We start from the raw sequence: 12,211 nt of genomic DNA on the forward strand, positions 1-12,211 counted from the left end.
GCAGTCAAGTCCAGAATCATCCCCTTCCCTTTGTTTTCGAGTGGTTTGGCAATATATTACATCTTTTATCTGTTCGATCTAGCAATATTTACCGTTTATATTGAATTAATCCACGTATCCTTAAACCACTAACAAATTTAATTGTTATCCGTTTTTAGGGTAAATAAATATCTCGTTGAATGCTTGCACAGACTAGCAAAGTTTGAATTCTACATTATCGACAGGACTCAGGGTCGAGGTTTTAGTTTTTCAGTTTAATTTTAAAATTTTTGATTTAAAATATCACAATAAATTAAGTACTGATTAATCTTTAAATAGCAAATTTACCAATGTTTATTTGTGTATCTACCCGATTTATTGAGTGAAGATATTGCCATCTAATCATTGCTAAAGAATTACTAATCTGATCGTCAATTAGGCAATTTTTTAGTTACTTCTTTACATCATGCACTTTTAAAAACAAAAAATGTCAATATCTTGGTCGGCATCCTTAGATTACTCTTTCAATTTTTAACACCTATCACAATTTACCTTTAAGTTGTGTTAAATAAAATATTTCACTTTCATAGAGTTTAGCTGACAGTATACAATACATCTCTTTTTTAATCTTTATTTAATAGGTAATTTTTTAAAATATTTTAATAAATATTATTTAACCTTGTTTAATTAAAAAAACAGTAAATAGATTTTAAATGAAGTATTATGCCTCGATTTCTAAAATTTTCTGCTTGGGATTTTTAATCCAGTATTTTTTTAATTACTCTTTTGCGATTCATAGAAACAAACGGAAAATGGCCAACAATACCCCTAACGTATTGAAAATGATTCAAAATACCCTTCGTTAATCTTTTGATCCGCAAATACCCCTAACGTTTATTTTTGGGCTCAAACTTACCCCTATATCTAACAGAAGGGTCAACAATACCCCTAACGTATTGAAAATGGCTCAAAAATACCCTTTGTTAACCTTTTGGTCTGCAAATGCCCCTAACGTTTGTTTTTGGGCTCAAACTTACCCTATATCTAACAGAACTAACCTGGTCAATTTATTGACTTTAATTTTGCCATGTGGTATTTTCTTAACCGGCCACGTATAATATTTGTATAAAATAAACCCACCTGTATATTTTAAAATACCCAACGACCCTGGCCCCGCTCCTATATATTTTAACGGTCGGCTAAAAATAATTACATTCGCTAGTTAAATATATAAAAAATATACATTGATTATATATAAAAATTTATATATTATACATTAATATTTTAATATATATTTTACATGATATTATTTTTAGGAGAAATTATTCGGTGTAGTTTTCCCTATTAATTATGATCTATAACTCGAATTTATTAAGCAAATCTGACAATGGAACGACAATTTTTGCTAATATTTTAGCTCTATCGTTATATATTAAAACACTATTAGTTCTCATTGAAAAGATCATGTGAAGTCCATTAATGTGCTAAGCAGTTGGATATGTATATAATTAAAGGTTTTAAATAATTTTCTTTTCATATGTGTTTCTTTCCTTCTCCTTTAGAATCATATAAATAGAACATTATCATTTTTACGTTTGCAAATTAAAATTTATATTTGTTAAACTTGTTAAGATCTGCAAAATTTGAAGGAAAAACTACACCGTATAATTTTTCCTAAAAATAATGTAATGTAAAATATATATTAAAATATTAATGCATAATATACATATATTTATATATAATCAGTGTATTTTTTTATATATATATTTAACTAGCGAATGTAATTATTTTTGGTCGACTGTCCAAATATATAGGAGCGGGTCAGGATCGTTGGGTATTTTAAAAAATACAGGTGAGTTTATTTAATACAAATAATATACGTGGCGGGTTAAGAAAATGCCACATGACGAAGTTAAAGTAAAAAAATTGACCAGGTTAGTTTTGTTAGATATATGGATAAGTTTGACCCCAAAAACAAACGTTAGGGGCATTTGCGAACCAAAAGGTTAACATAAGGTATTTTTGAGTCATTTTCAATACGTTAGAGATATTGTTGGTCTTTTGTTAGATACATGGGTAAGTTTAAGCCAAAAAACAAACGTTAGAGTATTTACGGATCAAAAAATTAACATAATATTTTTGAACCATTTTCAATAATAAGTTAGGGGTATTGTTGGTCCTTTTCCGGTATAAACAAACCGCAATTTCATCTTCAGAAAGCGAAACATAAACTGAAACTGAAAGGCACCTTTTTTCACTACTCCCAAACTTACCTTTCCGCTTTCTCTTTCTCTCTCTCTATACCTTCGCGGTACCTTTCTCTCTCTACTGAAACTGAAAGGCACCTTTTTTTTTCAAACCTATGATTATTGATGATGATTATGTTTGAATATAATCTTATTTTCTTTGGAAAACAAATATTTGGATAGTATAATGTAGATTGTTGTGTTGTATTTTTGCGTCTCTGAGTTGAAGTTTTGCTTGTTTTCTTTTGGATATGGTTTATCGTGCGAACTTGAAATCAGCACGCTTAAGGCTCGAAGGCGAATAAATTGAAATATTTGCAGAGAAATCTCTGTGAAGTTTTGCTTTTTAGTGTATGTGTTTCATTTTGCAATCCTTTTGTAATTGTGTACAAGCTACTTGCTTGATATTTGCTTTAAGGAATAGAAATGGAGTTAAATGCTGAAAAGACAATTTTTCTTCTTCTTTTTTGTTATGGTCTAGAGACTAGAGGAGCATAAGAAATTTTAATGACTCCACGTGTGTATTTCTTCATGCTTTCCCTTTTCTTTTCCAAATTCTATAGCAGTATTGGGCTACCAGTAGCTATGACATGTAAATTGATAGCATCTTTTGGGTAATGACTTGAGAACAACAATTCCGTGGAGCTGATTAATTGTTCTATGTTTCTGAGATTATGGTTTTTGTCTACTCTCCTTGTGTTGAATCTTGATAGTTAAGATAGTGTTAGCTCGTCATTTGGATTTCCTGGAGGTCAGGGGCAGAGCTATCTAGAGCCAAGGGGGTTCAATTGAATCCCCTTCATTGGAAAATTATACTGCGCGGCAATAAAAGAGTTTTTTGGTTTGTATATAAACTTTTGAATTCCTTGGCATACGGGAAGATTCTAGTGTAGTAATATTGCTTTAGGTCACAAGTTTATATCCCAAGTGTGACAATCTAGTAATTTCCTCGAATCCCCTCGCATAAATTCCTGGCTCCGTCACTACTAGAGGTTAGGATGTTATACTAGGTCGCATACTCTACTTGTTTATCTGATTGCGGTCAATATGATCTGATTTACCTATCTGTTCATGAATATTCAATTCATGGACCTTCTGTGGCATATACGGTGTTGAGTATGACCTTTAAGGCTATTATTTCTTGAATAAGAGTGCATGGATAATTGGAATTCTAGTCTAGCTTCCTAATTTCAATTTCTTTTCTTCTTTTACTTTGTAATTTTGTTCTATAGGTCGAATTTGTCTATCAGTAGGTTCAATTATTGTGCTTTTCTTTCTTTCAGGTCAAAGCAGGGGAAATTCATCAAATCATTTTACATTCAGGGTGTGTGCTTTAGCTAGTGAGATGATCTTGGCCTCTCCTCATCCAATATAAAACTGAAACTTCCCGGGATTTTGCATGTCTGGTCTTGTGGCCATTGTTGATAATATTGGAAAAACACTTTCTTTGTCAGATAGGACAAAGTCTCTGGACGCCGTGTTAATTGCTGACAATAACGGCTCTAATAAATGGACAAATGGTGAAGTCTGTCATACTTCTGAAAGCACCAGCTTTAGAGTTAGGGATATCTTCTTACCAAATGGGGAATCATATTCTGGATCGCTGCTTGGAAACATACCTGAGGGTTCAGGAAAGTATATCTGGTCAGATGGTTGTCGGTATGAGGGTGAGTGGAGACATGGGATGAGGCATGGACATGGGAAGCTAGAATGGCCTACTTCTGCTGTCTATGATGGTCATTTTTCAGGTGGTTATATGCATGGTAAGGGGGCGTATATTGCACCTGATAAGGTGACATATAGGGGACGCTGGCGGTTGAACCTCAAACATGGTTTAGGGCATCAAGTGTATCCCAATGGAGATATTTTTGAAGGGTCCTGGATCCAAGGAACCCCTGAAGGACCTGGTAAGTATACATGGGCGAATGGGAATGTCTACTCGGGTAATATGAAGGGAGGGAACTTTTCTGGAAAAGGAACTCTCACTTGGATGAGTGGAGATTCATATGAAGGAAGCTGGTTAAATGGTACAATGCACGGTGTTGGTGCATATACATGGAGTGATGGTGGCTGCTATATTGGAACGTGGACACATGGGATAAAAGATGGAAAAGGAACATTTTATCCTAGTGGTAGCAGACTTACAGCTGGTCAGGAATTGTACCTCAATGCTTTGAGAAAACGAGGATTACTTCCAGATTTGAGAAAACAAAAACGAGTCTCACATATCTCTCACGCCTCTTCAGTAGATATAGGGAATGTCAAATTAAGTGGAAACCATTCATACAATAGGCTCCCGAAGGGGAACATATTAAAGCATGAGCAGTCAAAGCCCAGTAATGTTACCCTGGAAAGACGATGGAGTCTTGAAGTAGCTATTGAGAAGGTAATTGGAAATGATATAGATGGTGTTGACATTGGTAATGATATGAATACTCCAATTTTGGAAAGAGAATACATGCAAGGTGTACTAATCAGTGAGGTTGTCCTAAATGATCGATTCTCACCACAATCTAGAAGAGCAGCAAAAAGGAGACAAAGAAAGCTTGCAAGGGAATCAAAGAGGCCAGGTGAAGCAATTATTAAGGGTCATAGGCGTTATGATGTAATGCTTAGTTTGCAGCTTGGGATCAGGTACACTACTTACAGCAATTGTTTCCCTTGTTTCTCTCTCCATCCTGTTTATAGCATATTGACATTGCTTCATCCATGGTTCTTGGTAACTCCCATGAAATATTCAACATAACAGAAACCACGGTCCATATATGTGAGGTCTAAAGAAAGACATGTTTCTGCCCTCCTGTTTATCTTATATCAACCTTTATGACCAGTTAAGCTTCTAGTTTATGAATGTTGAAAGGTTATGAAATGTGACCAGATACTCTGTGGGGAAAATTACACCGGTACAAAGACGAGAAGTGGGAGCCTCTGATTTTGGTGCCTGTTCGAGCTTTTGGATGTATTTTCCTAAAGAAGGATCTCAACTGACACCTTCTCATCAATCAGAAGATTTCAAGTGGAAAGATTATTGTCCAGTGGTTTTCAGGTTGGTCATTTACCATCTTCTACCTGCAAAGTCAATTACAATTTGTGTCCGCTAGATATAATTTTCAGTTGTCAATTCCATTGTTTTTTTATTTTATTCTCGAAGGCATGTCATTATGTGTAACAGTGAGGAAATAGCTTGATCTATTCCGACAGAATTCTGATCAGTAAATGTACATTTCCCAAGTGAATTAATATACAGGATATATCTGTAAATCATAGCTTCATATCTTTTATGCCTTCTATCAGCCGTACTTCTCCTTTGCTGACCAGTTAAGAAAGAGAATCTTCTGATATTCATTGATCTTCGACCATTTATCAACTGAGCTACCCCCCTGTATCCCTTATGTATATTCATATTCTGGGTGAAATTAATGGTGTCATAGAAGTCTAAGCTAATTATTGCCATTTTGTTTGTTTATTTAATATTTGTATATGTAGAATAACTGAAACAGATTGACCTTCTTGTAGGAATCTGAGGGAGATGTTTAAGATTGATACTGCTGACTATATGATGTCCATCTGTGGAAATGATGCACTTAGAGAACTTTCTTCTCCTGGGAAAAGTGGCAGTGTGTTTTTCCTGTCTCAAGATGATCGTTTCATGATTAAGACATTACGAAAGTCAGAAGTTAAGGTGTGCAATCTCAGCTTAAATGATCACACCGCCTCTTAAACTATTTTACCAGGGTGGTAGTCATGATTGTTCAGTTCAGGAAAGCAGCTGCATGTAATGGGAAAAGATTCATTTAAGAGGCTGAGAGGGGGTCAATTGAAGTACTTCCTCATCTGTAGTTTCTTTTATCTCGTGATATTGCCTTGGAAATAGCTAACCTGGAATTTCTGCTTCCTTCTCTTTCATCATTCCCTTGAAGAGCTATGCCTCCTAATGCTTGGCATGTTTTCTTGTTTTCGTTATATTTATAAAGTTTCTCTTTTGATAAGTAATTTTGTTGCGTAGAAGCAATAAGATAGTGCTTACAATAACTTCTCAAAACATGTCATTTTTGTAAACCTTTGACTAATGTATCAGCGTTCCTCTGATATTTGTAAGATAGGTATATGAAAAGAGCACTCTTTCAATTAGTGTCGGTTATAATTCTTATTAACGTTCATCTCATTTGTAGGTTCTGCTGCGGATGCTTCCAGATTATCATCGTCATGTCAAGGCATATGAGAATACTCTCATCACTAAATTTTTTGGCCTTCACAGGATAAAGCCTTCAAGCGGACAAAAGGTATAAACTGTAAAACAATCACATTGTTTCATCCTTCCTTTGTTGTACTTATGAGTTTCTACAAGCTGCGGAAGGTAAAGTTAGGATAGCTTGAGAAGCTATTTGACATCAAACATGTTTACCGTTTAATAATGAAAGAAAAAACTTTCTTTTTTTTTTTTACAAAATTAAGTAGGAAGCTGGCTTATCACTGAAATAAAAATGACTAATCATAAAATATCGTATAACACATCTCAAAATACTATAAATTGATACGTAGAGACTTACATGTTTAGGTATTTATTAGTCACATCAATGACAAGTATATGTTTATGAGTAAAATTTTTGACAAGTGGTTTGGTTCCAGAACATTTTCCCTTACATGCATGCTATCATTTGAAGAAAGAACATATAGGCTTTTGCATGTCAAAACTAACTCATTTTTTTCCCAATAACATTTGCAGTTCTGTTTTGTAGTAATGGGAAATATGTTCTGCACAGAGTTAAGAATCCACCGACGATTTGATCTTAAAGGTTCTTCACTTGGACGATCTGCAGACAAGGTCGAAATTGACGAGAACACAATTCTTAAGGATCTAGATTTGAACTACTGTTTTTATCTGGAGCCTTCTTGGCAGGAAGCTTTACTAAAGTGAGTTTTGGTAAAATATTCGTTATTTTGCATGTATTTCCTATGATGTTTATGCACTTAACTTTTTCTTTGCTTCTTACCTCCTTATCTTCATAGGTCTTCACTTTATCTCTATAGTAATATCTGAAGGTTTACTTGCCATCCCGTAATGGTTGATCTTCCATAGAGCTTCTTGTAAACATTAGTGAACGTTCATGTGCTAGGACTTCTTCCTTTCTTAAAATCTTTTGTCTACCTTTAAAAAAAATCCATTCTTAAGTTTGATCAAGTCCTTTAATTATTTAGCATTTAAACTAGAAGGTACCTTGTGCAGTTAGATATCCAAGGATTTAAACAGCAACAGCCTTCCTTTACTGGTAATATTACTGTACTGAACAAAGTGGTTCAGTTAGCCCTTCAGTTAACGCCTGTCTCATTAGCATGATACTTTCGAGGGCTTTTGATAGATGTAGCAATTCATTCTGTAACAAAGGAAAAACTCCAATATATTGCAGTCAGTTGAATAGTTTCATGACTTACTGGTTTGACATTTTCTGTTTCCTTGTATTAGGCTATTAACGATTCTCAGCCACTATAGTCGTATTTCTTTTGTAACAGTTCCACATGATTCATCTATGTAAATATGGTGGAAATTTCTTGCTGTGCTCATATCAGTCTGTTATTTTTGCAAGTTTAATAAGATAGAGTAAGGCTTAGAGTGCATGGATCTATTTAGTACTTTTCCTGGAAGCAGTTACAACTGGCATTCAAAAACTATTCGAGAGTGTTTCTCTTTATGTTTGATGATCACTGACTTCACTAGAACCTTTACGTATTCATGCAAATTACTTCAAGTATTTCTGCATGTTTAATAAGACCGAGTAACGTTTCGTGTGCATTTATCTGGTGCTTTAACCTGGAATCAAGTAATACTGGTACTGGCACTGGAAACAAGACAGTGTTTCTCTTTTATATGGTCACAGACTTCACTCTAAAATGATACTAGAATCTTCTTGAATTCATGCGCATTTCTGTGGTAACAAGTAAACAATGGTATGTGTAAATAGCTTTTCTCATTCCGTAGTTTAATTATATGATAAATTCCTATTTTGTTAGTTTAAAGAGATCAAGAGGGGAAAGAATTTTTGAACTTAAGATGCCATAGAAAGAGTAGAATGTCACTTACTACTGTAGAAGTAACTTGCATTGTCTGATGTTTCTTTAAGGAGATAACCATTTTCAATAGTGTCGCAACTGAAAATAATTGATTTGAAATAAAATTTCCTTTTTCAGTTCAGTGGAAATCCTTTTAAATGCTCTCACTTTGTTTGTGGACATTCATGTACTTGTACAGGCAGATAGAGATCGATAGTAAATTTTTGGAGGAGCAGCACATAATGGATTACAGCCTCTTGTTAGGTGTTCATTATAGAGCACCCCAGCACCTACGATCTCCCATCTCGTGCAGTGGACGTACAACAGCAGAAGGACTAGGAAATGTTGCAGAAGATGGTATGTTTGTTTCTGAAAGATTATGAATGTTTCATGTGTTTTCCAATCTATGTGATCATTTCTTTAATGTAAATTACTGATCCCCCTTTCTAATCAATGAACGTGCTTGATCACTGTTTCTGAAACTTTATTATTTTATTTATTACAGAGTCTCTGGAGGATGAAATATCACCCCAGGGCCTTGTTTTAGTCCCTCGTGGTGCAGATGATAATAATGTAGTCGTAGGACCTCATGTCAGAGGCAGCCGATTGCGAGCAGCATCTGCTACAGGTGACGAGGAAGTGGATCTCCTCCTTCCTGGGACTGCAAGGTATCTTCAAAAATCTTGAACATGGTACTTTCAGCTCACTTAGAAGTTTCATTCCAGGATAGCGTGCATGATTCAGTTGCTAGAACCACAGTGCATCAAATAGGTTTAAGTGTGAATACTAGTGTATAGGAGTTTCTGATACTCAAAACACAATATAAAAACAGAATTAGAAATTATACAGGCAAGAAAGTTCGCCGCATCTTTATGCTATATATCTCATGTAATCTGTTGATAATTTTGATCCCTTTTTCTGTTGATATTTTCTAAAAGTAGCTTCCCTCGTATCCCCATGCAGACTCCAGATTCAGCTTGGAGTGAATATGCCAGCAAGAGCAGAATATATGCCCAGGAAAGATGAAGCACTGGTGTTTCTCAAAGTATACGATGTTGTATTATATCTCGGGATCATTGACATATTGCAAGAATACAACCTAAGTAAGAAGATAGAACATGCATACAAATCTATTCAGTTTGATTCTATGTCCATTTCTGCTGTGGAGCCAACATTTTATTCACAGCGTTTCTTACAGTTCATCCGAAAGGTGTTTCCTGCAAAATCAGTAGTAAATTAGAAGAGTTTGTATATATTGTCGTTTATACCTCATCTTTTCCCTTAAACAACTAATCCCATGACTTGTTTGTAGCGTCCTCATGGGTTGACAAATATGCATCTACTATTTGCACTTATTGAGAATACGCTAGACGGCTTACAGGGGTTTATAGTGTATCTAGTGATTTCCTTTTCTTTTTTTTTTTTCTGGAAAAAAGTAAATATAAACTCTTCTGGCAACAATGGAAAAACTTTTCTTTGCTGTCATTTGATTTTCTCAACAATGTTTCTGCATTTTGTACACCATTAACATTATGAAGATACCACCAATACACTGAGTTGAATTTCAATTTAGTAGATAGGCAACTCTCAAGTTGAGATGGAAGTTGGCAACCTGGATATGCCTGATGATGCAGGCTAATTTCCCAAGACATCAACGAAAATATAAATAAATAAAAAAAAAGAATCTGCCAAGAAGGTAGATTGATTCACTGACAATTTAAATACAAATGTATCTTATTAACTCAGATTTGGCTCCTGAAAATTGAGAAGATTAAATTTAAACAAGTATAAGCCTTCATTTCCGTGGAGCAGCAGCTAAGGCACCAGGCCACTTCTGATATTTGAAGTCGGTATGTATTACATTGCCTGCCCTAAAGCAAAACTAGGCAGCGTAACATGCAGTCATCATTTCATGCCTAGGCTCCAATATGGTGAGAGGATACCCTCATAATTATTTTGCAAAGTGGCTATTCTTAAGTGTAGCTTGATTGATACTGTAATGGTGAGAGGATGCACGCTTACAACTATACGAACAGCTAAACATGAGATGAAAAAGAAAAGGCAAACATAGTTACGTTATACTTGTACTTGGGGTAAATTTCACAAATGGACATATAACTATAACTGTTTTTCACTAAAGTCGTATAACTTTGTTTTCTTACATAAAAATCATATAACTATGACTTTTTTCCACCAAAGTCATATAACTATGTTTTCTCACACAAAAATCATAAAACTTTTACTAATTCACACAAAATTCATAGTGATTGGAAAATATAATTTTCAGTAGTATTTTCTTATTTTGTAATTTTTTATTTTCTTATTTTCGGTCTAATAAATAATAATCCAATTAAAATAGGGATGAGCCAATCCGACCTGGCCCACCCGACCCAATACTCATATATAAAAATTAAAATAATACTAAAAGTGAATAGTAAATCCTTCAAAACATTATAGAATGTGTATATTATATGTATATAATACACACATATATATAAAAATATATTTTATCGGCTATTATTTTTGGGAACGGCTAAAAATATACTCATATTTCTCCTATTTTAATTGGATAATTCTTTATTAGATTGAAAATAAAAAATTAAAAAACGTAAAATAAGAAAATACTATCGAAAAATTTGTTTTTCGACCACTATGATTTTTGTGTGAGTTAGTGAAAGTTTTTATGATTTTTATGTGAGAAAACAAAGTTATATGACTTTGATGAAAAAAAGTCATAGTTATATGATTTTTGTGTGAGAAAATAAAGTTATATGACTTTGATGAAAAAAAGTGATAGTTATATGAAATTAATGTACTTGGCAGGGTTCAATACATTTGATAAGATATTCTTTTTCGCATTGTCTTTGCCATGGGTTGGCATTAATTAATGTTTTATAGTGAGTAAAAATGAGCTAACAAAAGTGATAGAAAAGCTACAACTACCAAAATCTTTTGATCAATGCTTTTGAAGGGTCAAGTAATTAAAACGGGATGATAGCATTGGATCTACTCAATGATATTAGTTTTCGTAATGCAAGAAATGGTCTTAGCATCAAATGTCTTCCAAAACTTATGCGAGAAATAAGATGGGTTTCTAGAAACATCAAAATACACCATTATTTACCCTTAAAATTGGATAACAATTAAATTTGTAAGTGATTTTAAGGATATGTGAATTCGTTTGGCACAAACTGAGAAATATGAGAATTGAAGTTAGAAATTAACTGTAAAATGAAGCAAACCAATGTAACGCGCAACTTTGACCCTCGAGCTAGGTCGCCCTCGAACTAACTGAGTATATTATTGAAAAGCAAGAATTGAACAACTAAATAAGAGAGCTTAAGAGAGAAAACGTAATATATTGCTTTGTTATGCGTGAATGTCCCCCTTACAAAATGATTGGAACCCCCTTTATATAGTAGAAGTGTTCTACATATGCTACAATTCTAAATACATAAGGAAATCTTCTAATTGGCTAATCAACCGGTTTTGACTTGATACATGCCGAGATCTCCGCCACAATCCTCGCCCGATCACGGATTCCTCGACTTTCTGTTATTCGACTTAGCAGGCTTTCTTCGATCTCGCTAGATCTCTATCTTTCCCGGTCTCGATTAGCCATACAAAATCTTGACCGTATACAGATAGTCCCCTTATTTTTGGAGAGTAATGACAAGAAACGATTTGAGCCTTCGATCTTCACCTCGATACATCATGACGTAATTGTCGTGACATAAGCAGCAGGAGTGACCGAAACGTCTCGTTGGTACAGTTTCCCGGGTATTTAATGCGCGTCAGTCAACGGTCGACCATTACCAATTTTGAACCGTTGTTGTGAAACCGATAAATAGCCCCCTTCTTCATTATTTCAAACTTTACTTTCAAATATTTTTCATTCCAATTTCCATAGTTCTTTGCCTTCTCAAAGCTTCCTATCT

General features: G+C 34.3%; 1 protein-coding gene across 2 annotated transcripts; it reads left to right on the forward strand.

The window, feature by feature from the left end:
• The first annotated feature begins 2,211 nt into the window (after window positions 1–2,211).
• LOC107828733 (phosphatidylinositol 4-phosphate 5-kinase 9-like) lies at window positions 2,212–9,755 on the forward strand. Of its 2 annotated transcripts, none has more exons than XM_016656098.2 (9): window positions 2,212–2,290; window positions 3,509–4,859; window positions 5,104–5,271; window positions 5,742–5,907; window positions 6,398–6,508; window positions 6,952–7,139; window positions 8,473–8,630; window positions 8,779–8,941; window positions 9,237–9,755. In XM_016656098.2, exons 2-9 carry the CDS (start codon window positions 3,625–3,627, stop codon window positions 9,511–9,513), a joined length of 2,466 nt encoding a protein of 821 aa, XP_016511584.1. In that variant the 5' UTR covers window positions 2,212–2,290; window positions 3,509–3,624; the 3' UTR covers window positions 9,514–9,755. The 2 variants fall into 2 exon arrangements, with proteins under 2 accessions (XP_016511584.1, XP_016511585.1); XM_016656099.2 differs by having other exon boundaries at window positions 2,282–2,576.
• Window positions 9,756–12,211: the final 2,456 nt, after the last annotated feature.

The sequence above is a fragment of the Nicotiana tabacum genome, chromosome 24, assembly GCF_000715075.1.
Source record: "Nicotiana tabacum cultivar K326 chromosome 24, ASM71507v2, whole genome shotgun sequence".
Taxonomy (NCBI): domain Eukaryota; kingdom Viridiplantae; phylum Streptophyta; class Magnoliopsida; order Solanales; family Solanaceae; genus Nicotiana; species Nicotiana tabacum.